A 26,508-nucleotide genomic window follows, 5' to 3' on the forward strand; every position below is an offset into this window, starting at 1 on the left:
AAAAATAAATATATTTTTTAATATGTTCTTTTTTTACATATTACGAAAGTAAAATCACTGATAAATAGTAAATAATTTACTTAAAACAAATTGTTTTGTAAAGCAAAAATTATTTAAAGTTTATAAGAAATTTTTTTTAAATTAAAATAAATTTTTAAATAAATTATTTAACATTGATGAAAATATGATTCTTCTACTTTAAACTTACGTTCTTCGAAGACTGTCTCCTTTCTCAACTTCTATTTCATTGGCTTCTTCAGTGTCTTTTCACCTGACATCTCTTTAGAGGAACTCATTTCTTCATCATATCTTTTTCCCTTCCACTTACTCCATTTTTTCAAAATTTTCTTAAGAATTTAGCTTTTTCTTCTTCTTCTTCTTGACTTTAAAGTTGGTCAAGTGTTTAGTCGTCCTTACTGTCTTTCTCTTTATGTTCTTTGCCTTCTTGAACTCATCTTTAATGCATGTCTCTTACAAGCGAGTCCATGTCAACAAGAGTATTTCGTACGTAAAGCGAAATATAGATACGGAAACTCAAGTCACTAGAGAGACGACCTTCCGAGGACGTATGGTTAGCATATAAATTTAGTTTGGTAAGAATAACCGATTCTATAGACAAAGGCTTGAATAATATTTGAATATGAGGTTCAACAAAATGTAAAATTGCTTCAACTTCCTGTCTTCTAGTAGATCAAACTACGTACAAAATATATTATCCAACTTGTTCCTATAAATGCTTGTGAAAAATCATTTTTTTTCTTCTTATTTCTTCGTCTCAATTTACATTTATTCGTTCTTCTTCTTCATTCACATTCATCTTGTGTCACAACCGTCTGGTTCTATAAGAAGTAATTCATCTGTGACTGCTTATCTAATAAATTGACAACGTACACAATAGTAACTCATTCATAAACATTTAAATTTACAAATTCAAATTAAAAAAATTGTGTATTCAAACTTTTTTCATTCAAAAAGTCTGATATACAGAAAAAATTTCGTACCAACTTAAACCGTTTTTTTAATTAATTACCAAGATAATTTTTTTTTCTCAGTTTATACTCAAAAGGAGTTTTTTTTTATCGCTAATGAGAAAGTTTTGATTAAATTAATTATTTTTATGACCCATAAAATTTCCTTTTCAAAAATTATAAATTGAATTATAAATTCAAATGAAACTCTTTACCTGCTTTTTACTTGATATCTTTTTTCTGTGAATGCTGTTATGTAAGATCACGTTCTTACAGCACATGTGCTCCAAAAACCTCAACATACAAATGTATCAAAGCAAATATCGGTCATTTGCCCCAACTACCGCAATACTATAATAATTATGATACTACAAATCCAGCAGTGAACTACTTTTCATCATTCCAACTTCTTTTCTAGACTAACGTCTCTTCTCTTATTGCATTTAAAATGAGTTCTTTTTTCAAAAGCAGCGTCAAGACTGCATCATCCTTAAGGTGTTAAAGTATCTTTCTTACGCCATGAACAAAAGGAAAAATAAAAAATAAACATTTACATAAGTCGAAAAAAATAAAAAAGTAATTCTAGGCATGTAAGCCTATGGCAAATACTCACCGGCTATTCAACATCGCGAAATAAAAATAAAAAATTCTTCAAGACTTCATCTTACATTCTCTTACATTCTACTCTCTGTTAACAGAATTCATGCAAAGACCAATACAATGATTAATATAGATGAAACAAATTTATTTTTTTGTTTGATTTTTTATTTTCAGTAAAATAAATGTTTTAAGATTACAGTTTAATCTTCTTCTTCTTCAGCGGCTGCTCCACCACTTCCCTTACGAAGATTCTTCCTCTTTACACGTCCAGGACGACCACCACCGAAGGGTGATTTCAACGAGAAGTCAATGTGCTTCTGCGAATCCAAACGTACAATGAACGATGGAATGTTCACGACTTGCTTGCGGACACTGTGAACAGACAACGAACTTCATAAGTCATAAAGAAAGAGAATACGAATAAAAGATAAATGGTTGGACAACATTAAATCTTTGTTTCAAAATGAATGGAATAGCAAGAATCATTAATCAAAACGTCGTACCAATTCCCGAGCTGTTTATAAGATTCCTCTTGGAATCTACCAGACGTTAAGCGTCTTCAAGACGCATTAAGTGGTCTGTTTGATAAATATTTCTGCTCATTGGCATCTGAACGTTACTTTAGCGAGGCGTAAAGTGCCGGTAAGTCAGCCAGACACTTTAGTGGCCTTAATGAAAAAAAATATAAGTGTTTCCAGTCAATTATTCAGTTTGAGTACACTTTATGAGTATCTGTAGAAATAAAGACCACCTTTTAAATTGCTTATAAACTTGCAAAAAGTCTTCAAATAGTTAATGCAATGTGGATATCTTTTTTTAAATTATTTCAATTTGTTTCCTGAGCATGAAAATGGAAAAGAATCAAGGTTTTTTTCCATTGATTAAACAGGATTTAATTTAGCCTTAAAGATTAGAAATTGTCTTAAAAATCAACACTTCCTACTCAGTTTAAGGCGTTCAAAAATTATTCCTCAGAGATTCAACTAACCGAATGTGTCTCTGACGAATAAGAACACGAGCATGGTGAATAGATTTAGCTAATCCAAGCTTAAAAACTTGAGTTTGTAGACGACGCTCCAAGAAATCTTCAATCTTAAGACCCAAGACGTAATCAAGTTTCATGTGGCTCTCATCTAGTACTCCAATCCTTACTAAACGACGCAAAAGAGCATTCCCTGTAACACAAATTACAATATTATTAACTTAAATATCAATTCAAGGGCTAATTGGATTTATTAATGAAGAAGTATAATAATCAGGATAATTACATCTACACGGTTATTCAGACAAGAAGTGTCAGAATAGTTTATAATTTTACATCATTTTCTTCTATGTATCGTAGATAATTGAATGTTTAGCGATCGCTACTATTAATATTATTTCTTCAATGTAATATTACCTTCAAAGAGACGTTTTGGGTCCTTTTCTTCAAGTGTAAGCAGCTCTCGGGCAGCTTTACGAATTTTAGCAAGAGTATATTTTACTCTCCATACTTCACGTTTATTACGGAGACCATATTCTCCAATAATTTTCAACTCTTGGTCAAGACGTGCCTTTTCATAAGGCCGACGTGGTGTAACGTAAGTCTTTGAGAAGACTGAAGGAATCCTACCGTTTACCATCTTGAATCGTCACCTTAAATAATAGCAGATAATTAAAAAATAATTTATAGAAAATAAATATAAATTCATTTTATTTAAGCATGTAATCATTAATTCATACGAATTATCCAACTTATTTTATATTTCAAATTATGAATTGGATTAAAATGAAAAATTTTCAATTTTAATTAAAGATTTTTTATCTAATAATATCAATTTCCAAGTGAATAAAAGTCCACTATTATTTTTTTCATGTTACAGTATTTCCCAGCAGCACGTGGACACCCACGCCATAGCTGGTTAATTAAATTTTTCAGAATAATAAGACCGAAATTTCAATAAAATTATGTATCAATTATTGTATTGAGCTAAAGTGTATTTATTTAACATATTTTTCGCTAATAAATGTATAAAAATGCATTAAAAATTATTCTTACTTGCAAAACACACGCAAACGACGACTCTACGTTCAAAGCAGCGAAGAAAATGGCCGAGGAAATGACCGTGGTATCTCGGGTGGCTCTTCCGGAAGTAAAGAGCGCCACATTTGTCATTCCAGAGCAATTCTACTACCCGCGTCAATTCAAATCAAATCAATGTCATTTCGAAACTTAATATTTTTCTATATTATTTTTTATACTATTTTTTTTATTTAATATTAACTTGTAATAATTTCATATTACTTTTATTTCTCATCTAACTTGTGGTTTTTTTTATAAATTACGTTACACAGTTGCATGAGGCGGGAAATTTGAAAACTTAGTTTTGACTGTCATCTAACAATAGAAATAGATAACTGTTCAATAAATCATAACTCAATTGTTAACAACGATTTCTACCTCAATTAACATGTTTCTTTTAGTTATAAATAATTATCACAATGAATGAGGCAATTTTTCACTCGATTAGTATAAGTGCATTGATAAGGATTGATAAAGTCCTGGAAAATAACGCCAAGTTTACGCAATTATATTGAAATATAGAAAGACAAATATGTTATTCAGAAGAATAATCAAGCAATCAATTGTTGTCATCAACCAAACAAGATGATGACTACGTAACATGAATCTCATGAATACACGTGTAAATTTTGTACAGTAAGTGATAAGAATGTCTGATAATCAGTAAAAAATTAATTTCAGACTTGAAATATTATCTAAATAAAATCCTCTTAATATCTTAACAAAAGCTAGCGATTAATTACTTTATTAATATCTTTATTCATTACGCTGGGTATACAGCATAAAAATATATTGTTTTTTGCAGTTAAAAATATAAAGTGGTCAAAAATGAAAGGCAAGAGGAATTTTACATGAAACAAACAATGGAATAATTGAAATTATCTTAATTGACATGTTATTAATACAAAAATGGGAAATGTATGTTCATCACGTTTCTCTTAAGTCACGTTTTAATCACGTTTGCTTTTGATACCCTCAAACGCGACTTATTTGTCATATAGCTTGATATGGAAGGTCATTTGATTGACCCCAAAAATGAAGAAACTTCGATAAATGAGCATGTAAGTAAACTGGTCCATCTCTAATATTTTCAGTCCATCATCAACTGTTCTGGCATACTTTTCAATTCTTTAAAACTATCATATTTTGTTGTAAGTTCAATATTTATTCTTAAACTTTAAACTTTCTAATTCAATAGTTTTTTTCTGGATATGGATACCTTGACAGCAGTAAGTAATGTTTGCATAGAAAATAATATTTTTTATTACATTTGATGTATCGAATAACTTTAAACATATTATCAACAAAAAATTTTCAAAATTATTCATAGAATCAATTAATTTCGTTATTCAATCGTTCTTTTTGTCTACACTCATTATTAAGATAGCTGAATCTTGACATTCTACAGACAGTTATGATGTTGCTTTGACCCCTTATTGAGATTATTCAAACTCACGTGAGGCAAACTCGTGCAAAATATCTTGTACGTTTCCTAACGCTATATTGAACTTCATATGATGCGTTTAAAGTTGATAATGAGATCAAAATGTCATAAATCAGACTGTAGTAATGCAATACTTAATCGCAAATAAGAACAATAATCACAAGTAATTAACCATGAATGTAATTACTAATCTACGAATATAATGTATTTTTTCAGTATCCGATTTTGAAATCTTTCTTGGCAGGCTCATTTTCAGGAACTTTTTCGACAATTTTATTTCAACCTTTGGATCTTGTCAAAACCAGATTACAAAATACTGTTAACAACCATGTTAGGTAAGAAAATTTTTTCATAAAGTTATTAATATTCGTAAAAAAAAGGTCTAGAATTAATTTTATATTTTTTTCAGTGCTCCTCGTAATGCTATGCTCTCAACAGTTGTTAATATTGTTCAAAAAGAAAATATTTTTGGATTATGGAGGGGAATGACTCCGGTAAGTTGAGCATGATGCAATGACTCTAAAGTTTTCATGATGACTAATTCCACCTATTTTAATAAATTAATAATCCTAATTTCTAGTCCATAACTCGAGTGATTCCTGGAGTCGGTTTATATTTTTCTACACTTCACTGGCTGAAGCACACAGTCTGTCCAGACGAGTCTCTCACACCCCTTCAGGCAGTTTCTTTAGGGATAGCAGCTCGCACACTATCAGGATCTTTATTGATTCCAATTACTGTGATTAAAACTCGATTCGAAAGTGGAGTTTATAAATATCAAAGTATGGGAGAAGCTCTAAGACTTATTTACAAATATGAAGGAGTTAGAGGACTTTCAAGTGGTCTAGTTCCAACTTTATTGCGAGATGCTCCGTACAGTGGCCTTTACCTTATGTTTTATACTCAATTAAAAACTATTTCTGATAGAAGTATGTTGAAAGAAACCCTTCTTTACTATTTAATTATCGAGCAATCAACTTTATTTAATACCTTTTTTATTTCTTAAAGGTTGCGATGGTAAACAATACATAGTGATGCATTTTGGCTGTGGTATTACTGCTGGAATTTTAGCATCAATTGTAACTCATCCAGCTGATGTAGTTAAAACAAAAATGCAACTCTATTCACATGAATTTAATAGTTTACACAACGGAGTTGTTTTTATATATAAAAAATACGGGTACAAAGGCTTTTTTAAAGGAATGGTGCCAAGAATGTTGAGAAGAACTCTAATGACAGCAATGGCATGGACTGTTTACGAACAGGTATGTAATAAATAATTATTAAATTGAAATTTTTAATAAGAAAATAAGAAAATGATTTATTTATTATTTAATGAATCAATTTTCTTTATTTTTCAGGTGACAAAAGCTTTGGGTTTAAAGTAAAAAATACAACAAAACTCATTAATATTCAAATTCCAGTATTAAAAGCGCACAAGGCTGTAAAAAACTCGATATTTTATCGTTGTGTATTATTAAGTGATTAATTATTTACTAAGCACATAAGTAATTGTCGTTTGGAACATAATTCAAAGATGTATATATATTTATATCTATATATTTGATCGGTAAATTATACATAATTGTTAAAATTAATTTCAATTATACACAATTCCTATTGTTTTTTGTTGTTATTTTTGTTCTTTTTTCTGTTTATTTATGAGAAATAACAATTATTTTACGACAAGAAAATTACAATTATCAATCAATGTACAATCCACCACGTTAATTTAGTTAAATTACACTTTATTTGCAGTTTTAAGACAGTCCTAAAATAACAATTTTATTCGATGTGAAATGTTAAACCCGTGTTGATAAAATAACAATAGCTTCTATTTGAATTCATGGAATTAGAAATTTGACCAAAAAACATGGCCATCAATGGAAATCGTTTCATTTGTCGACTGTCCAACAGTCAGTTAAAAAAAGGAAAATAAATGGTTAATTAAGCACGTGTTGACGACTTGAATTTAGTCGCAAACAATACGTAAATTGTCAAATAATTTACATTTCGCGCTTGGAGTTTCAAGATTATAAAATCTTTACCTTAAACATATTTTGAGCTGGATACTCGCATGATTTTTTGCACGTCAGATCTCTCCAAATAATGATCATTGGATTTCTGGAAATAAACAAAGACGTTTCAAACATCTCTTAAAATAAAATTTTTACATAAACCAATTAATATTAATAATCATAAAGAATTAATATATCAATATAATTTAATTTCACTGCTGGACGCTTTTAATTTGAATATTTTTTAAATGTAGAATTGTTTCGCCGACAAGACCGTCACCAATTTTGCGACACTTTTTAGAATCCTGTCAGTGTTCGAAAGATAACTGGACAATCGGGATTAAGCCGACAGCTTTGCGTAAAAAACATTTATTGACTTCAACTGATTATTTTTAATGTCAATAATTCAATAAACCTATTTATGTATTATAACAAATTGATAGAGGACTTAATACATTTCCCTTTGGTTAAAAAGACATTTTGGTATTACTCATTCCGACATAAATACCTCATAAATGTGGCAGAAGCTAGGATATAGTCACAGTCACACAGGGCACTGTTGTAGCAGGTCTACTGTAGTAGGCACTGATTCCTCCACTAAACCACTCGTTTTTTTTACGTAAAAAAATAATAAACAAAAACGTATGTTGTTTTGACGTTTTCACAAAAAATCGGCCGTCTTTTCTTTCCTAAGGAGTTTTCATTATTTTCTTATGAAAGCAAGTATAGGTATACCTTCTCCTAACTTGCTCTGCGTTTATTTTATTTTTATATAAACTAATTCATTATGTAACTATTCAATTGACTCGCGACTTTACGGCTTCAACCCGCATTCAAAATTATTCGCGATTGAGATTTAATTACTAAACATTAAAAAAAGTGCTAAATATTTTGGACGATAGTGAATTTTATCTAGATTGTAGTTATTTAAAAAAAATTTTTTTATTTTCTTTTATTTGAATTGATATTGGAAGATTTTTGGAACGTTGTTTATTTATATAATCTCGTTAAATATAGGAATTATTATTATTTATGTTGATTTATGTGCAGCGTTTTTAACTCACCTGATTTAATACCTGCACAGTAATTGACACGTTAATATTTAATTGTATAGTGCATACCTGGCTTATTTCTCACTCACTAACCAATCAAGAGTAGTTACTTGTGACTTCGACTTCTAGAACGGTGGCGACGACGACTGTGACTATTGGAGCTTCGGTGATCTCGACTTCCTGTAAATAAAATCATAATAATAATTTACCGAAATTTATACTCATAATTAAAAATTCTTATACCTTTATCTCTATTATGACGACGATAATTGTCGTCATCTCTATGACGGTCATGACGATCGCGTGATTTACTCCTACTATTATAATTGGAATTCCTGGAATACAAATCAATAGCATTACTTATCAAATCTAATAACAGAAGCCTCTGTAATGAATACCCGAAATTGAGTAAAATGCAGCAAACCTGTGTGAGTCATGACGATTCTTTTCATCATCACGTCTCCGACGTTTGTCTCTATCACGATCGCGATCTCTGTCTCTGTCATCACGACGTCTCCTTTCAAGCTCTTCATTAGCCCGAGCCCTTTTTCTGTCTTCATCTCTCTTTTGTTCTTTTTCATCCCTTGCTCGTTCTCGTTTGGCCTAGTTTAAATAGAAAACAACCGATTAAAAATTGAAAGGCCTCAGTTCATTGTTTTATTATAAAGTGAGAAAAAGCTTTCAATAGTATTACCATTATTTCTTGGAGAGCACTTTTTAATCTAGCATAGCCCACGTGCTGTTTACCCATTAAGTGATCGTCAATACGTTGCTGAGCATCACCGACAATGAGAAATGCTCCACAAACATCACAGACTTCCATCTGCTTTTCTTGAGCTGCTGCTAACTCCGCCGTCTATAAGTAAACAAATAAAAAGATAAAATAATCTCTTGATATATAAAACAAAGGAAGTATCATGATTAAAATGAAAGATATTATTTAAAAAAAAAATACATATTTTTCTACGAAAAATATTAAAGATTTTCTTAATAGTAAAATGACTGTTAAGTGAAACCAATCATCTAATCAACAGTTACCAACCTGATTGTAATGACTATTATCATTAGACTTTCTAAGTGTCTCTCGTTCTTCTTTAAGTTGATCACATAATCTCATGAGACCTTGAGCTTGCTCTACATTTCCTTGAATTCCACTTTGTTCAGCCTCTTCTACAAGTTTATTAATTTTCTCAGTAAGCAAGGCTATTTGCTCTTCATTCCTCTGAGTTTGTGCTGGAGTCAAAGTAGGCTGTTTAAATAAAATTCAGAAAAATATAATTAATAAGCAATAAAACAGAACGAAATTATTAATTTTATCATCTTTAAGAAACTTACTGCTTCTGTTTTCCCAATAAGAGCGAGCCTTTGTTTGCCTTTAACTATTTTTCTTTCAACCTCATTAAGCATGCTTTGACAGAATCGTATAAATTCATCTTCATATTGTTGTTTCTTGTAAGAATACGGTGCTTTTTCAAAGAGTTCTCGTGCTTCGTCATCATGAACTCTTGTACAAGCTCCTAAATCAGCTCGTGTATTCACAAAAAGGTCATGAGGGCAGAATTTGACTAAGTAGAGCTTGCAGAACTGTAAAAATATCATTAGAAATACAGTAAATAAAGAACTCAGACAAATAATAAATAACAAAGAAAAAAAAATTGACAGTAGCAGTCAATGTTTCTCATGGAGAAATAAATGAATATATACGTAGAAGATGGATTTTTGTTTGACTTTAAAATGAATATTCACCTCAGGATCTTCCCAATTAAGTTCCTTCGGCTTTTCATTAGGTAAAACATTCCTATTTCTTCCCATTAATTCATCAAGAAGCGCGGCAGCCGCTGCAGCAGCCATGTTTGTAGCTGATTACTAATCAATCTTCAAACGCCGAATAAAATATAAAACTATTACATTAGTTCACTGAAATATGTCAATTATTTTATCTATAATTGAAAAGAAATAATTCCAAATTGTTTATGATCATCTAGGACGTTAATAAAAATGTTTTAATTATTTTTTTTGTAAATATTAAGACGAGTACACTGTATACAGAACATTCACACACTAAAACATTTATGAGAGGAATGTGAATAGCAAAGAAATGAGTAAAATTGTTGAATCCTGTTTTATTCACAGAGTAAATTTTAGCCCCACAAAAATCATCAGTTTCGCCATCTAATTTTTTAGCTTGAATCAGAATGTGAAAATTTAATAGCTTTCTGTAGGTACAATAGAATTTGATGGAACAAACTGATTTTGAGCTCTCTCGGTGTATTTTCTGTTGGGGCGAATATGGATCTTTCTAACGAAAAATATATTCGTATTCCTCCGCCGTTTCTATAGCAACAGTTTACAAGGGACTACTTTCGGAAGTTCACTTGTCAAGTCTTGTAGCTGGCGGGATTGCCGGCTTGGTCCAAACTTTATTGGCCATCACCTCAACCTTGTAATTTCGTATTTATTTTTGTGTATTAATTTAGGATGAAAAAATTTATATTCATTACTAACTATTTATTAATAATAATCAATTATTTTCGATTTTATTTAGTCTCGCGCAGACTTCCATCCATGTCAGATCATTGATTGATTTGGATACAAGAGACAAGCAAAAATTGTGTTGCCAAGTGAATTTTTATTAAACTCCAATAATGTAAGTAGTAATGAATGACAACTCTCAATCAATATACAAGAGTGTTTATCAATCATGTATGTTTTACTTCAGTAATTTCGTATTGTAGATTTATCTATCATTTGTTAGGACACGGCCATTTTTTTTTTTAACATCTTCATAAGATTACGATTACAACCAATTGTTTGACCTGCATTTCATATCGAATGAAATGAATTAATTGAATAATTTATTAAAATTTACGAATATTTAGTTTATATGGCTATTAATTATTCTGATGAATATTATAAGTTTGAACATAAATCAACTATTTCTTGCAAAAAAACTTTCATCTCAGATAACTATCTTTCAAATTTATATGCAAATGTCAAACTTTATTTATAGCTCTATTGTGTTATGTATTATTTAAACAAAAAAAAAATACAGAGAATTACTAAATAGATAAAATAATACATTAATGATATTGTATAAATAATAATTAAATTATCATTCCGTGGTAAGCTTGCGTCATCACAACAGTTTAATGGAAATATCAGAGTGTATTCAATTGAAACATCACATTTACGTAATTGTTTCTGCAAACTTGTAATGCGTATTTCATGTTATAACAGTAAAATGTTTTAATGGCAAATTTTCTAGGTTTCATCGGGAGCGTGAGCAAGGCCGAGGTCATGGCGCAGGAAACAACAGAAATGGACGAGGATATGATAATAATAATTACGGAAACGGTGCCGGAAGATTTAATAATCGAGGAAATAATAGCAATGGTGGAATAAAGGGCAAGCAGCAGTCATGTGTCGCTGTAAAAAAGCTGAATTGGGATATTAAATCTTTAGAACCACTGAAAAAAGATTTCTACATTGAACATCCCGCAGTAAAAAACAGGTTAATTTTATAAAAATACATACATCGTTAATTGCATTTATGTATTAAAACTTTTAAAATTATTTAATACTTCCTATTTTAGTCGATAATTGATTTTTTATAAGTTAAAAACTATCGTTTTTATCTCCAATGACAGAAAGCTGATACAAAAATTATTACTTTGCAACTAGGTCACCGGAAGAAATTAGAAAATTCCGTCTAGCTGCTGAGATAACGCTTAAAGGAGAGAATATACCGAATCCAATTCAATGCTTTGAGGAAGGAAATTTTCCTTCTTATGTTATGGAAGGAATCAAAAAACAGGGGTATTCACATCCAACAGCAATTCAAGCTCAAGGATGGCCTATAGCTCTTAGTGGTCGAGATTTAGTAGCAATAGCTCAAACTGGATCAGGAAAAACTCTAGGAGTAAGTCAACACCTCGATAAATCGAATGATAATATTTTTTTTATTTTATCAAATATGACATGGTTGATGTTATTTACAGTACATGTTGCCATCAATTGTTCATCTAATTAATCAGCCACCATTGAATGCTGGAGACGGTCCAATAGCTTTGATTCTCGCTCCAACACGAGAATTAGCTCAACAAATTCAAGAGGTAGCAAACTGTTTCTGTGAAACAGCAGCAGTGAGAAATACTTGTATATTCGGAGGAGCTCCTAAAGGACCTCAAGTTCAAGATCTCGAGCGTGGTGTTGAAATATGCATTGCCACCCCAGGCCGATTAATTGATTTTTTGGAACGTGGAGTGACTAATTTACGACGATGCACATATTTAGTTTTAGATGAAGCTGATCGCATGTTAGACATGGGATTTGAACCACAGATCCGTAAAATAATTGAGCAAATTCGTCCTGATCGTCAAATTCTAATGTGGTCAGCGACATGGCCTAAAGAAGTGCGAGCTTTAGCTGAAGATTTTTTGACGAATTATACTCAGTTGAATATTGGATCTTTGACCTTATCAGCTAATCATAACATTATTCAGATTATTGATGTTTGTCAAGAATTTGAAAAGGATATTAAATTACAACGACTGTTGCAAGAAATTGGAACGGAAAAAGAGAATAAAACAATTATTTTTGTAGAAACTAAACGAAAAGTTGACGACATCACAAGAAATATAAGAAGAGATGGGTGGCAAGCATTAAGTATTCATGGTGATAAAAATCAACACGAAAGAGATCATGTTCTTCAAGAATTTAGAAGTGGAAGAGCTCCCATTTTGGTAGCAACTGATGTAGCAGCTCGAGGTTTAGGTGTGTATAATATAAAATTTATGATTCCATGATTTAAAATCAGAAACCGTCATAGAAAATACGATAAATCTGCTTTTAATATCTAGATGTTGATGACGTCAAATATGTAATAAACTTCGATTACCCATCATCGTCAGAGGATTACATTCATCGCATCGGTCGTACCGGTCGGAGACGTCAAACTGGAACAGCTTATGCTTTTTTTACAACACATAACATGAAACACGCTGAAGACTTAATAGAGGTATTACGTGAAGCCGGACAAAATATTAATCCACGTTTGAGTGAAATGGCACAGCTTGCCAAATCCGGCAACTTTAACACTAAAGGTAATTTAGAGTTTCCATTCACGAAATTTTTTAATATCGTTTGTTATAATTTTATATTTTTCATTTATTACAGGTGGTAAAAGATATGGTGGACAAGCTCCAAGAAACAATGACAGAAATGATAGACGTTTGACTAACAATTGTGCCCAGCCAATCGAAAGCATTGCTAGAAAAAATAATTATCGCTCTGGAATGCCTTATCAATCGACATTGAATAATTATGTGGGATCTACATATAATAACTATCCGGCAAAACCTCAAGTCAATCAAAATTCAGTATACAGTTATAATATTCAGAGAAATTACATTCAAAATAACGGCAACTATCGGTCTGCTGATGGAAGATATGAATGTAATTATTCAGCTCCAAGTTCTTATTGAGTTAAACGAAAACATACAAAAACTAAGTCAGATAATGAGAAAAAAAAATTTTAAATATCACTGTCAGTATTCTTGATTAATATAAATCACATTCATAAGAAAAGATCTCTTAGTTTTCACAATTATGAATCATATGTGATCGTAAAGAAAGTTTTACTAATAGACTGAAAAGTAATAGTTTCACTGAAACAAAAAATATGTCTAAGTTACATTATATTTGTTATTATAAGAGATTTCAATCAAACACTTTGAATAATTTAACTATATTTATTTTAATGAATCATCACATTTTCAATAGCACTTGTATCAGTATTTTTATTTTTAAGTAATAATTGAAATTGATATAATCCTTTTTATAAAATTTCGTGATATAATAAATTTATTTACTGCTTCTCAGTTATTAGAAAGATATCATTCAATAACATAAAATGTTTTTAGACAATTTTTAAGAACTTTAAATTAATTTTACTTTTCTTGAACTGAAATTAGTATATTTCATGAGATTTTAACGTTTCTGTGATTGGTACACTAAAAAAGAATATGGTTATGATGTATATTAAATTTAAAACTTAGAAATAATAAAATTATTTTCTTTTTCATTTAAATATAAAATGTTTTTACATTAATCCAAGTATTATATTTGTGTTGTAAAATTTAATTCCCACTTAATCAATCAACATCAAAATTAAAACTTCCCGCTAATAATTAAAATTAGCATCTAATCCATCTAGCGGAGAACTATAAAATATTTATGTTAGGTTAGAATTATTTTCCATTGTAAAAGTTTCCGCCATTGGATCTTTACTACCAACAAGGATCACAAGTAGAAGAATATTGAGTACAACTTGATATCAAGACTGCTCTGGATTATCCGCGAAATCTTCTTGTGATAAAAGTGACGCTTATCGTCAATATTTACAGAAAAAGCTAGCGAATTCGGAGTGGTTCTAAATTAGTTCTCTCCGAATTCCAATTGAAATAATTAAAGAAAATGTAAGTACAACAATTGTTGGACGAAAAAATTCTTTAAATATGAACAAAACATTCTTTCTATATGTTAAGTAATGATTGTCGTTTCTTGATAAGCAATTATAATTCAAAATTAACAAGAAATGATTAATTTTAACTAGTTAAAAAATTTTTTAAAAATGTATCTATTCATACTATAAGTGTATTCATTCTGAATATAATATTTATTGTTCATTTTTAGGGCTTTTCGCGACCGTGATCGTAATGACAGACGGGGAACAGGCGGCGGGGGAGGTGGATCTCGCGGTGGAAGTAGTGGTGGAAGTCGTTTTGGGAATAGAGATGGAGGATCCCGTTTTGGAAGCAGTCGTGATAGTGGATTTGGCAATAATTCTTTTAAAAACCGCCAGCCAGGCGAAAGATTGCGAAAACCTCGCTGGGACTTGAACAATTTACTTCCATTTCGTAAAGATTTTTATCAACCACATCCTAATGTTGTTTCTAGGAACCCCCATGTAGTTGATTCTTACAGATCATCAAGAGAAATTACAGTAAAAGGATCAGGAATACCAGCACCAAGTATCTATTTTGAAGAAGGGGGATTTCCTGACTATGTTATGGATGAAATTAGGAGACAAGGTTTCAACCATCCGACAGCAATTCAAGCTCAAGGTTGGCCTATAGCTTTATCGGGTCGTGATATGGTGGGAATAGCTCAGACTGGCTCCGGAAAAACATTGGCCTATATTTTACCTGCAATAGTTCATATTAATCATCAGCCTAGACTTAATAGAGGTGATGGACCTATCGCACTTGTTCTTGCTCCTACAAGAGAGCTTGCTCAACAGATCCAACAAGTTGCTGCTGATTTTGGGATCTCTTCTCAAGTAAGAAACACATGTATTTTTGGAGGAGCTCCAAAAGGTCCCCAAGCACGAGATCTAGAACGAGGCGTGGAGATATGCATAGCAACACCCGGAAGATTAATAGACTTTTTAGAACGTGGGACTACTAACCTCAGAAGATGTACTTACTTAGTTCTTGATGAAGCTGATAGGATGTTAGACATGGGCTTTGAACCACAAATAAGAAAAATAGTCGAACAAATTAGACCTGACAGACAAACCTTAATGTGGTCAGCTACATGGCCAAAGGAAGTTCGGAATTTAGCAGAAGAATTTTTAACTGATTATATTCAAATAAATGTCGGCTCTTTACAGCTTGCAGCTAATCATAATATTTTACAAATCGTTGATGTTTGTGAAGAATATGAAAAAGAAAGTAAACTAATGAAATTACTTGAAGAAATTGCGAATGAACCTGAAAATAAGACAATTATTTTCGTAGAGACGAAAAGAAAAGTTGACGATATTACAAGAGCTATAAATAAGTTCGGCATATTTGGATGGGACGCTGTTGGAATTCATGGAGATAAAAGTCAACCAGAAAGGGATTATGTTCTTAATCGTAAGTGTTCGATTTTTTTTTGAATTCTTTGATTCTTATAACTGCTAAGTTATAATCTGTATTAATCTTAAAATACTTACATTATGCGAACATGATTTTTATAATAATAATATGAATTCATTTTTTTCAGAATTTCGGAGCAGCCGATCAATTATTTTAGTAGCAACAGACGTAGCAGCTCGAGGGTTAGGTAAGAATTAGTATTTGTGCAATAATCTAAGATGTAAGGGTCAGGCTGCGATGGTTACTATCGGTTTCCAACAATTTTGACAGTATTCTATAATAAACAAACGTGGTCACGGATGACGGCATGTGCCAGACTGATTGACGCTGGTTTTTAGTATTTACATTAGACTTAATTAATTTATAATTAAATATGTTAGTATAGATTTAGGAATCCAAACATTTTTTTAGCCTTCAAAGAAATACCAACAAATTATCATATAATTTTATTTTATAAAAATTTTATCTTTAATCAATTATATTACATGGTTAGACGAATGTTTGGACATTTTACAGGTGAAAAACGAAGGATGGTAAAGCGATAGTGAGGGTGGTTAATGCGTCGATTTGATATTAATAGTTCAGAACTAGACAAGTCTTGTCAGTCTGGTAATAACGTGCTGTTCTATGTGTTTTCAGAGGCACATGCGACGGAGTTTTATCAATGATAAGAACTCTGGAAGAGCTTGCTTTGGAAAAATAAATGATCGGGGTGTGACTGCGTCCCCTCGCAACAAGCTAACATAACGCTGTGCCTCGGTTTGAACCGTGCCACTCAAAAAACCACACTCTCACTCTGTACCTGCGACGGTCCAAAGTATGGAATAGAAGCTAAGAGTTAGGGCAAGAGATCTACACCAGAAAGCAGCTATTTTTTTCATAGGTAGTTCGGTCATTTCTTGAGAACGCCGTCCACCAACTGTCGTCTGCAATGCTCATGAAATTATTGGCGACAATTGAGAATCAATCACCAATCATTTGGTAATAATTATCAATTAAAAATTGTGCCCTCAACACGTCGTCAACGAAGTTCATGACATTGCTTCCAAATTCAAGCTTCTGTTATACTCCATCAACGGCGAGCTGATGAGCAGAGATTCTTAGGAAAGTAAGTCCAACAAATCCATACTTTATTCAACAAAAGATCCATACTTTGGTGCGGGAGAGAAGGGTGTGAAATTGCTAAAGCATTTATCTAGAGCTCGCTTTTCTCTCATGCGAGTCTTGACAACCATCTGAGCTCTGATTCCTCTACATTTCCAAACAAATGTATTTACATTCCAGCTTTTAATAAACAGGTAATTCAAATGTGCTTGCTCTTTGTGGTCGACTCATTTGTTCTCACTGTATATTCAATGCAAGTCAAACTTATTTTATCACTTTAATTCATTCTCATGTCCTACAAAAAAGTAGAAGGTCTATGAATAGAATTTTTTTTAAATAGAAAATCAATTTCAAGTACGCATTGTTTATTCATAATTTTTTATTAATTATAATCCTTTATAGATTTTTTTTTTTAATAGACCTTCTCTTTCAAATTTTTACATCATTTGATTAAAAATACTATTTATTATTTAATCATCATCATATTTGACAAATTAATTTAACATGCTTTTCATAGCACCACAAAGAATCAAGTTCTTTTTTTGATTTTTTACTAAACTTATTTTTCTATCTAGATGTCGAAGATGTCAAGTTTGTAATAAATCTGGACTACCCATCAAATTCAGAAGATTACGTCCATCGAATTGGACGTACAGGAAGATCTCAAAGAACCGGAACAGCATATGCATTTTTTACTCCAAGCAATGCACATAAAGCTAATGACTTGATTCAGGTTTTAGAAGAAGCAAAACAAGTTGTCAATCCTAAACTCTATGAGCTTTCAAGAAATCCTAGTCTATTTAAACGTAAAAACTTTTTTTTAATCATAATTTTATAAATTTTTTCTATCATTTTAAGTATTATTATTTTTAATAAATAATTTCAAAAGATAATAAAAATTTAGGAGGTAGATATGGAGGAAGATCTAGTGGTGGAAATAATGGAGGAGGAGGTAACAATAGTCGAGGGAATAATTCACGAGGAGGAGGAGGAGGAGGTTCCCGCGGAGGAAACCGAGGAGGCCGAGATTCTGGAGACAGGAATAGATTTGATCGCGGAAACGGAGGAGATCGTGGAAGCAATAAGTGGAGTGGAAATAATTCAGGTAAAATATGTTTTTTAAAAAATAGTGAATAATGAATATGATTCATTATCAAAATTACTGCAGACGTCTTTCAACAGAATATTACAATAATCAAGAATGAATATATACATTTATGTTGCAAAACTGTACTTTTTTTCTCTGTCATCAGTACCATATTGTGTAGAGATATTGAAATATTCTGTATGAAGAAACTAAAAAATTCAAATTAAAGAGTTATTATTACAGCAATTAATTCAAAATAAATCAGATTTAATTGAAATCTGATGACATTCTATGAAAATTAGAATTAAATAAATGTTTTATTGATTTAAGGAGGTGGTGGTAGCAGTATGAGTGGTAGCAGTTACAATGTTAAACCTTTTTCATCAAACAATTACGGAGGAAATAGCTCCAATAGTAATAGTTATGGCCAAAATGGAAATTCGTATGGAAATAGTGGATCATATACTCAACGAAATGGTTATTGATGATAGAAAAATTGAAAATTAAATAAAATAATCGAATAAATCAATTGAGTGGAAATGAAAATAAATTTATTAGAGGGAAAAAGGGACAAAATAAAGAATATACATTTGATTAACGTAATTTAGTGATAAAAGTAAAGGAAAGGAGAGAGAGAAGTCATAGAATTATAAAAATAAAATATTTTTAATGTTACTCCTTGAGGAAAAAAATGTCTCCAGAAAGTAATTTAACTGATAAAATAATTATAAGAAATCAAATTTAATAACTCCTTAGAATAAGAATGACCAGCGTAAATAAGTTTATAAAATAAGTACATTGTAATAAAATAAATTCACACTTTTATTACCAACTGTTAGATTATATAAATACATTAAAAGCAATTAAACTATAACAAAATAATTGAATAAATAAGTAAACCTAAAACCATGTAGTTCTAAAATATGTGATAAAAACAAAATTTATTACTTTATAAAATCCTATACTGTTAGACTATTTATTCGATTATTTTCACATATTTTGATAAGCGCAAAAAAATTGATAATGTCATTAACTGCAGGATATGAAAGTAGTAAAGAGGGAATTCTCGCAACTTGATTGGGTCAATTGATATCAAAAATCATCCGACATGGTCAGAGTTACAAACGATACTTGATATCTCTTTTATTAATGTCGTAGAATACTCTATTCATTTGATATTTCATTTATACAAATAGCTTATAAGTATTTCTATAGGCCAATGTTTTGCCTGACACAATTAAATGCTTTGTAATCCATCAATTGTCTAGACATTAGACAATTGATAAAGTTATTTCTTATGTTTCTTCAAATGTTATTGGAGATAACATAAACATGAGTTTATCGTATAATTTAAAGAAATATAGTTAAATATGTAGTTCACGTTTGTTTTTATTTAACTATTCCAATATAATGATTTCGATTATTATTGTTTATACAATAACATAATATATATTGGCGCTAAAAAAACTAATGAAATTTATTTTTAATTTTATACGCACTAAAATACTGTTCATCAGAGATTTTATTTTTTTGTTTCATTTGTAATTATTATGCTTTGGGTTACTGTGCATTTTGAATAAATTATTTAGTTTTAATGAAACCTGATTAGTTTTTATACATTCATTAATTGTCAATTACCTATCAGAGATATAAGTTGTTGGCATGCTAATAGAAAAAATGAGGAAAAACTTCATAAAACCTGTCCTTGATTTTTTTTTTGTATTTTGAAGCTGAGTAACTAGGTTAAAAATAGAGAAATAGAGAGTAGAAATCCCTTAACGTTGAAAATTCGTTGTTATTGATTTTTAAAAGAAAAATATTATTATCTGTTATGCACTATCGCAAAAAGAATTCTAGATACTGATGGGAGATGATGTGATTAGTCATTTTGAATGATTTCCCGGCGTCTGCGCTGTAGGGACTATTTTAATGACGTCATTCATGAGGCTATACACGGGTAGTAAATAGTAGGTGGCAGTCTCAATTGCCTCCAGTCTGCTGTGGACGCTTGATTATAAAGGATTATTTATATTTTGCAACATCAGTCAAATCAAAGTTAGTTGATAAAACATTCCAAATAGGATTAATTGTACAAATAACTATATTTTTATAACAAAATGACTGAAAAGAAGAAGGAAGTGCGTGTGTGGTGTGATGGTTGGTAAGTGTCTTGACAAAATGATTCACAACACATGTATTTGTGTAAACATCAATTATCAAAATTTCACAGAAAGTCTAATAATTTATGTCAAATACACGAGTATAATTTTTCAATAAATCATTTATTAATTAACTTTATTGATTGATAGCTCTAAATTTTTTTTTTTCAATGTATTTGTAATACCGATAGTTTACTGGTTTAGAAACAATTGATTATAGTGAAAATAATTCTGAAATTGACATAGTATGATTAATTCTAGTGATTTTAATGATTGATGTTAAACACTGACACTATGCTCAATTTATTTATTCTTCGATTAATTTAATTCTTGACACAAAATTATCTATTTATTCGTATTTATTAATTACTATTATTGATTATTGTTAAATAAAAAATGACAAGTTTATGATATTAATTAATATTTTTAATTTATAGCTATGATATGGTACATTTTGGCCATGCCAACTCTCTTCGTCAAGCCAAAGCACTTGGTGATTATTTAGTTGTTGGGGTACACACTGATGCAGAAATTACAAAGCATAAAGGACCTCCAGTATTTACTCAGGAAGAAAGGTGAATAAATTGATAATAAGTAAAATTCATGAGGCGATTACTGACAAAAAAATCCTACTTCTCTTCTATGTTAAACACTTTATAAAATGTGCAAATTCATTCATCGATCAGTGGAATTGATGTAGGACAAATGTATATTAATACTTGTTGAAATAATTATTAAGTATTGAGAAAAGTTGATGAATCCTTGACCTTATATTCACTATCGTTAACTTAACTATAAATGTGAGAACCCATATAATTTATTACAAGTGGTTTTAATCAATAGAATAGGATGAATGTAGATATTACAGGTTTATGCACCTAAATGTTTAAGACTATAGATCGATCAATAAGAAACTTATTATTAAAGAATTTGTAAATGTACACGGTTCTAAACCTGACACGTTAATATTTTATTATCAAGAATACATTAAAGTCTACTTACTGGCTTATCATTCATTATGAGAATCCGAGATTCATATTTCACATCAGTATGTGTCATTGAAGTTACCATTTATTACTGTAACAAATTTAAAAAAATTTTTTCTTGAAACTTAATTAACTACAGGATGTATGTGACCTTGGTTAAAATGTCGTTCTGAAAAGATCTTTAACTTTGAAATTTTTCCGTGACCTTGATAATGAATTTTTGCAATTATCAATTGAATAAATAAGAGAATTTCTTTGCTTTGGATTTAATGAATTGAAATTACTTAATGATTAACATTACATTTATGAAGGTTGTTTACTGATTGAACTAAAATTATTCTGATAATCGTTGTCATTTTAAAAATAAAATACTAAAAATAGTTGATTACGCATCAAAGAACGAATTCTTATGTTTCGATAATGTATTTGTTTCTAATTTTGTTAATTTGGTTGACATGAAATTTTGGCTTAAATAAGTATTTTTAGATTACCTCATGGCATTGTTTAAATATTTTAAATATTGTTCAGTGCTACTCATATTATTTGCTGTATTTCGTTTCATTTCGTTCTACTTGAGTTGATAAAACCAAGTAACTTGAGCATATTTTTGAATGAACTATAATTTATGAGAGAGACGTCATAAATCTAACATTTGAATTAACATATATAATTTTATGATCACGAAGTAATTCATGTATTCAAATAGCTTTTATAATTACTAGTACTACATTACATCAAAATGACTTTTTTAAGCAGAAAAATAAAATTGAAAGTCATCAAAAAAGGCTTGACAACTAAAAGAATTCGTGCAATTATTCACGGTAAAAAAGAAATATTGCAGCAAATCATTCTAAAATATTCTTTCAACACTCCATTTTTTTAAGAAATATCTTTTGCGATCTAAATCTAATGCAATTATTTCTTGTCCAATTTTTCTATCATGATTTAAATGAATTAAATAATTTTTTTATCCATAATCATTGTAAAATAATATTATCTAGATTCAATATTTTATACATTTTATCCAGTCACCTTCAAATGTAATAAATTAACATGTAGGAAATAATATTTATCTATCATTATTTATTGTACTTTAATATTTTACGTTTTAAAACAAATTAAATAATTTGTTGAAAATTATACAACAAGAATTTCTGTGTGTATTGTTGATAAAATTCAGTATAAGGTGATGCAACAAATTGCTCATTTATTGATAATTTTCCATTTATATCGAGTGAATATACTCGAACCAATTATTTCAACCATTTTTTAATTGTTTATAATTATTTGATTATTTTAAATACACTTTAAAATGTATGCTCCTTGAATGAATAATTTCACTAACTACTTTATTATTATTTACAAAATGATAATTGCTATAATTAGTATTAGTAATATACTGAAACAATATTTATTGAACATTATAAAAAAAATTTTTTAGATATATTTTGAAGATTGATAATCTTATTGATAACCTCAATAATTGGATTAAATTTATATTCTACTCTGTCTTCATTGTATTAAACTATTTCTGTTTCTATTTCCAGGTATAAAATGGTCAAAGGCATCAAGTGGGTAGATGAAGTTGTAGAAGGTGCTCCTTATGTTACGACTTTAGAGACCTTGGATAAATACAATTGTGATTTTTGTGTTCACGGTGATGATATTACCGTGACAGCGGATGGAGTTGATACATATCATCTCGTCAAAGCTGCTGGGAGATATCGGTAATTCTAATATTTAAAAATTAAATCAATTGATAGAAAGAAAAGAGATGACTTATAATTACATTGCTTTATTAGAAGTAGTAAATGAAAATCTTGATATTTTTATCATTGAAAATTAAGTCACAGTATGATAACAGGAAACTGTTTACTTTGAAACTTGATTGAAATTCTGTAGAACAAATGTGACAGATAAACTGTTTCTTTCTAGTATTTTCTACTGTAAATAGATTTTTCTTAAACATAAATGAAATTTCCATTTCAATGAACAGATTATGATAACAATAATTATCGAAGAAAAAAAATAACATTAGTCTAGGAAATTGAATAATTAGACAAAAGTTAAATATTGTTTATCTTAGAATTAACATTGTCTAGGAAATAGATATGGTTATTATGATAGCATATAATTAATAATACTGAGACTACGTAGAAGTCTAGGAAAAAGGAGTAATGTTACTTAATATTGTTCAGAGTATCTTGGCACTTGATCAAGAACAGTTGTAATAAAAGACTATATAGACTACTGTTAATAATATCATAAATAGAACTATTTATAATTAAGAGAAAAACTTAATTATTTGTATCGTTTAACTCAACTAATGTCGTAAAAGCTAATTAGTAACTAGAGTTATTGTTTTATTATTTATAATTCCGTTTCTAAAAAAATCTAAAAAATTTTTTAAAAAATGATCTTTTTTTTTGCAGAGAAGTTCAAAGAACAGCTGGCGTCTCTACAACAGATCTAGTAGGTCGAATGTTATTGATGACGAGGCAACATTTCAAACAAGGGGACAGCGAATATACTGTTGATAAAGAACCAAGCGAAAGTATGGGCCAAGATAGAACAGCTCGTAGTCCTTGGACGGGATGTTCGCAGTTTTTACCTACAACACAAAAAATAATTCAATTTAGTGATGGAAAAAGTCCGCAGCCAGGAGATAAGATTGTTTACGTTGCTGGTGCCTTCGATTTATTCCATGTGGGACATTTAGACTTTTTGGAGGTCGCCAAGAAAGAAGGCGATTATTTAATTGTTGGATTACATACAGATCCTGCTGTAAATCGTTATAAATGTGGTAATCATCCTATCATGAACCTTCATGAACGAGTGCTTAGTGTATTAGCGTGTAAGGTGAATATATGAGTACAAAATCCAATGCTGTTGGAATAATTGAAATATCATTAATAATAATTTGCATATTAATTTACATTTTTCATTACAGTATGTGAATGAAGTTGTCATTGGTGCCCCTTATGAGGTGACGAAAGATCTTATGGAACATTTTAATGTTTCCGTCGTATGTCATGGACAAACTCCAATAATGCCTTGTGAAGGAGGTACTGATCCTTATGCGGAACCCAAAAGACAAAATAAATTTAAACTACTTGATAGTGGAAATGATATGACGACTGAGAAAATCATCGAGAGAATAATATTGCACAGGTAACGTACGATTGTTTCGATTTCAAAAAAGAAAGAGATGCAAGAGCTTATCTATTTATTATTATTATAGATAATTTATTTATTCTTCATGAAGAGTTTTTTATGGATGAATAATGGATAAGATGTACAAAAAATAATTTTTCATTTTATCTTTTAAGTACATTAACTCTATGTGAATATATTCATATCACAAACGTATAATTTTTCAATTGTGTGTTTATATAAATAACAAGTATTATTTTAACACAAAAAATAATTCGAATCAGTACTAATAATAAATTAAAACATTGAATGGAATATTGAATATTTATTTAACAATAACGTTTTCATCATTCAGTTCTTGCACCTCTTCTGAAGCTGATGACACGGAAGTCTAGATTATTTAAAGACATAATAATTTTAAGGTATCTTATCAAATATAATTAATACAATTTATAAAATTTTATTGACAATTACTTAATTGTGTTATCATTTAAATATTTATTTAATCACAACACTTCCGTGATACAGCGATAGATAAATGGCAAATTTATTAAATAGATTTGTGTGCATCATTCATATCTTACAAATCCTCTTAGGTCGGAGGAGCTTTATTCAGTAATTACGAGCTTGAACAAAAAATAATAATTCATTGCATCCTGCTGTTTTGTATCCATTTTGCTTGAAATCCAATAAAAATCTTATATTCTTGTTTAATTTAGTGCTTTATAATTTTTTTTTAATGAATTATTCATTATTTTATATTTGAATTACTATAATTGCAATTTAAAGTAAGAAAATAAGTTAAAGTGATATTAATTGAGTTAGTTATTATCGATTTATAATTTCGCTCCGTTCAGTGATTTTACGTGTTTATTCAGCGTTTAAATTGCAGGTTGGCATACGAGGATAGAAATTTAAGAAAGGAGCAAAAAGAAATTGCTGCTTATGAAGCCTACATTAAATCACAAAAAAAGGAAACATCGGAGTAAAAATGAATAACAAGTTCCTACAAAGGAATTATTAATTAATTCAATGATTATGTAAATGTATACTGTAATTCTTAATTGTGAATCTTTTATTTATTGCTTCTTATTCAGATTTGTGTGATTATCTCAAACTTACTCATTAATTAAAGTAGTCCTTGTGACGCTTTAAGTGACTCAAAAGACTCTAGAAAACTAAACTGTATTACGTTAAAGATAAATCATTAATAAAGAGACACTAAATCTCACTTGTTAATAAAAAAAAAAGAATAAGAATAATGTTATTATATTAATAAATTGATAAGTTTTATACAATTTCAAGCGCTTTCTGTCGAGCAAAACGAACAAAAATTTTACCAAAGACACGAAATTGTTTGAAATTTATTACATCTGAAAAGAAAAGTTATAAAGACACTTATTTTATTTTACTGTTTATTATTAATAAATTTTATTGATTAACAAACTCAATGTTCAATTAATTATAAAATATATTCCTGTGTTTTATAAGCTATTTTTAATCAAATAATTTTCATCATATGTTCAACTTAAAAATTGTCAGGAAAATTGAATTGCGTTTTATATCTGTGAATTAACATTTCCGATAACCTTTCTTGATTTGCATGTTGGAGTTAATCAGTATTACATAAATTACATAATTTGATAATTTTTAGAACTTTGTTACAATAAAATATGATAATGTATTCAAGTTAAAAGTTGAATGCTTCTATTAGATACTGAACTTTCTTAAAACTCTGTTAAAAGGAAGACTTTAGATTGAGTTGGAAATAGCTACCTCAATTTAAAATGATCTAATAAAAAGAGTAATACTCTTTCATGGTTCAAATAAGAAGTGATTTTATCTACAAGTTTCCAATCCATTTATTCTTTGATACTCTGAGTTATTTTAGTATCATATTTTTCTTGAGTAAATTTATTGTTACCAGAAAAATCCTAACAAGTTTCATCAATG

At 29.7% G+C, this 26,508-nt stretch overlaps 7 protein-coding genes across 13 annotated transcripts in view; 4 read left to right on the forward strand and 3 right to left on the reverse strand.

Annotated features, from left to right (window-relative positions):
- Positions 1–1,655, reverse strand: part of LOC118063872 (Insulin receptor substrate 53 kDa) — a 101,827-nt gene extending 100,172 nt beyond the window's left edge. The window contains exons 1-3 of one of the 2 annotated variants that reach the window (XM_035078070.1): positions 1,582–1,655; positions 1,184–1,475; positions 209–839 (exon numbers count right to left, since the gene is read on the reverse strand). The gene's annotated coding sequence lies outside the window, so the exon portion shown is untranslated. Of the gene's footprint in view, positions 1–208; positions 840–1,183; positions 1,480–1,581 lie in introns of both variants that reach the window. The other variant, XM_035078071.1, reaches the window with a different exon arrangement.
- A 56-nt stretch (positions 1,656–1,711) lies between these two features.
- Positions 1,712–3,688, reverse strand: RpS9 (ribosomal protein S9). 2 transcript variants are annotated; one of them, XR_004689993.1, is made up of 5 exons: positions 3,607–3,688; positions 2,968–3,203; positions 2,557–2,743; positions 2,072–2,300; positions 1,806–1,940 (listed from the first exon to the last, which is right to left on the reverse strand). XR_004689993.1 is itself a non-coding variant. In XM_035078152.1 (4 exons), exons 2-4 carry the CDS (start codon positions 3,188–3,190, stop codon positions 1,769–1,771), a joined length of 582 nt encoding a protein of 193 aa, XP_034934043.1. In that variant the 5' UTR covers positions 3,191–3,203; positions 3,607–3,688; the 3' UTR covers positions 1,712–1,768. The 2 variants fall into 2 exon arrangements, 1 of the variants encoding a protein (XP_034934043.1); XM_035078152.1 differs by lacking the exon at positions 2,072–2,300 and having other exon boundaries at positions 1,712–1,940.
- A 338-nt stretch (positions 3,689–4,026) lies between these two features.
- Positions 4,027–6,641, forward strand: LOC118063881 (mitochondrial glycine transporter-like). Of its 2 annotated transcripts, XM_035078087.1 has the most exons (7): positions 4,027–4,266; positions 4,436–4,691; positions 5,291–5,409; positions 5,484–5,568; positions 5,655–6,003; positions 6,083–6,339; positions 6,436–6,641. In XM_035078087.1, the coding sequence occupies exons 2-7, from the start codon at positions 4,638–4,640 to the stop codon at positions 6,460–6,462; spliced, it is 891 nt and encodes a 296-aa protein (XP_034933978.1). In that variant the 5' UTR covers positions 4,027–4,266; positions 4,436–4,637; the 3' UTR covers positions 6,463–6,641. The 2 variants fall into 2 exon arrangements, with proteins under 2 accessions (XP_034933978.1, XP_034933979.1); XM_035078088.1 differs by lacking the exons at positions 4,027–4,266; positions 4,436–4,691 and adding an exon at positions 4,700–4,859 and having other exon boundaries at positions 6,436–6,640.
- Positions 6,642–6,689: 48 nt separating this feature from the next.
- On the reverse strand, positions 6,690–10,339 carry LOC118063880 (luc7-like protein 3). Its single transcript, XM_035078086.1, has 8 exons — positions 9,891–10,339; positions 9,480–9,728; positions 9,187–9,393; positions 8,839–9,000; positions 8,569–8,747; positions 8,388–8,479; positions 8,214–8,324; positions 6,690–7,198 (listed from the first exon to the last, which is right to left on the reverse strand). The coding sequence occupies exons 1-7, from the start codon at positions 9,993–9,995 to the stop codon at positions 8,251–8,253; spliced, it is 1,068 nt and encodes a 355-aa protein (XP_034933977.1). The 5' UTR covers positions 9,996–10,339; the 3' UTR covers positions 6,690–7,198; positions 8,214–8,250.
- Positions 10,340–10,487: 148 nt separating this feature from the next.
- On the forward strand, positions 10,488–13,922 carry LOC118063908 (ATP-dependent RNA helicase dbp2-like). 2 transcript variants are annotated; one of them, XM_035078154.1, is made up of 7 exons: positions 10,488–10,587; positions 10,690–10,791; positions 11,410–11,655; positions 11,826–12,063; positions 12,143–12,917; positions 13,004–13,246; positions 13,320–13,922. In XM_035078154.1, coding segments are annotated over exons 2-7 (1,812 nt in total). In that variant the 5' UTR covers positions 10,488–10,587; positions 10,690–10,789; the 3' UTR covers positions 13,628–13,922. The 2 variants fall into 2 exon arrangements, with proteins under 2 accessions (XP_034934045.1, XP_034934046.1); XM_035078155.1 differs by lacking the exon at positions 10,488–10,587 and having other exon boundaries at positions 10,606–10,791.
- Positions 13,923–14,427: 505 nt separating this feature from the next.
- LOC118063889 (ATP-dependent RNA helicase dbp2-like) lies at positions 14,428–18,770 on the forward strand. Its single transcript, XM_035078104.1, has 6 exons — positions 14,428–14,620; positions 14,838–16,063; positions 16,194–16,253; positions 17,746–17,976; positions 18,075–18,275; positions 18,588–18,770. Coding segments are annotated over exons 1-6 (1,875 nt in total). The 5' UTR covers positions 14,428–14,618; the 3' UTR covers positions 18,743–18,770.
- A 1,452-nt stretch (positions 18,771–20,222) lies between these two features.
- Positions 20,223–25,805, forward strand: Pect (phosphoethanolamine cytidylyltransferase). Of its 3 annotated transcripts, none has more exons than XM_035078077.1 (6): positions 20,223–20,418; positions 20,854–20,991; positions 22,950–23,129; positions 23,835–24,261; positions 24,353–24,573; positions 25,152–25,269. In XM_035078077.1, the coding sequence occupies exons 1-6, from the start codon at positions 20,375–20,377 to the stop codon at positions 25,195–25,197; spliced, it is 1,056 nt and encodes a 351-aa protein (XP_034933968.1). In that variant the 5' UTR covers positions 20,223–20,374; the 3' UTR covers positions 25,198–25,269. The 3 variants fall into 3 exon arrangements, with proteins under 3 accessions (XP_034933968.1, XP_034933969.1, XP_034933967.1); XM_035078078.1 differs by lacking the exon at positions 25,152–25,269 and adding an exon at positions 25,434–25,563 and having other exon boundaries at positions 20,224–20,418; XM_035078076.1 differs by lacking the exon at positions 25,152–25,269 and adding an exon at positions 25,448–25,805 and having other exon boundaries at positions 20,226–20,418.
- Positions 25,806–26,508: the final 703 nt, after the last annotated feature.

The sequence above is a fragment of the Chelonus insularis genome, unplaced genomic scaffold, assembly GCF_013357705.1.
Source record: "Chelonus insularis isolate UGA/USDA-ARS -01 unplaced genomic scaffold, ASM1335770v1 contig_150_pilon, whole genome shotgun sequence".
Classification (NCBI taxonomy): domain Eukaryota; kingdom Metazoa; phylum Arthropoda; class Insecta; order Hymenoptera; family Braconidae; genus Chelonus; species Chelonus insularis.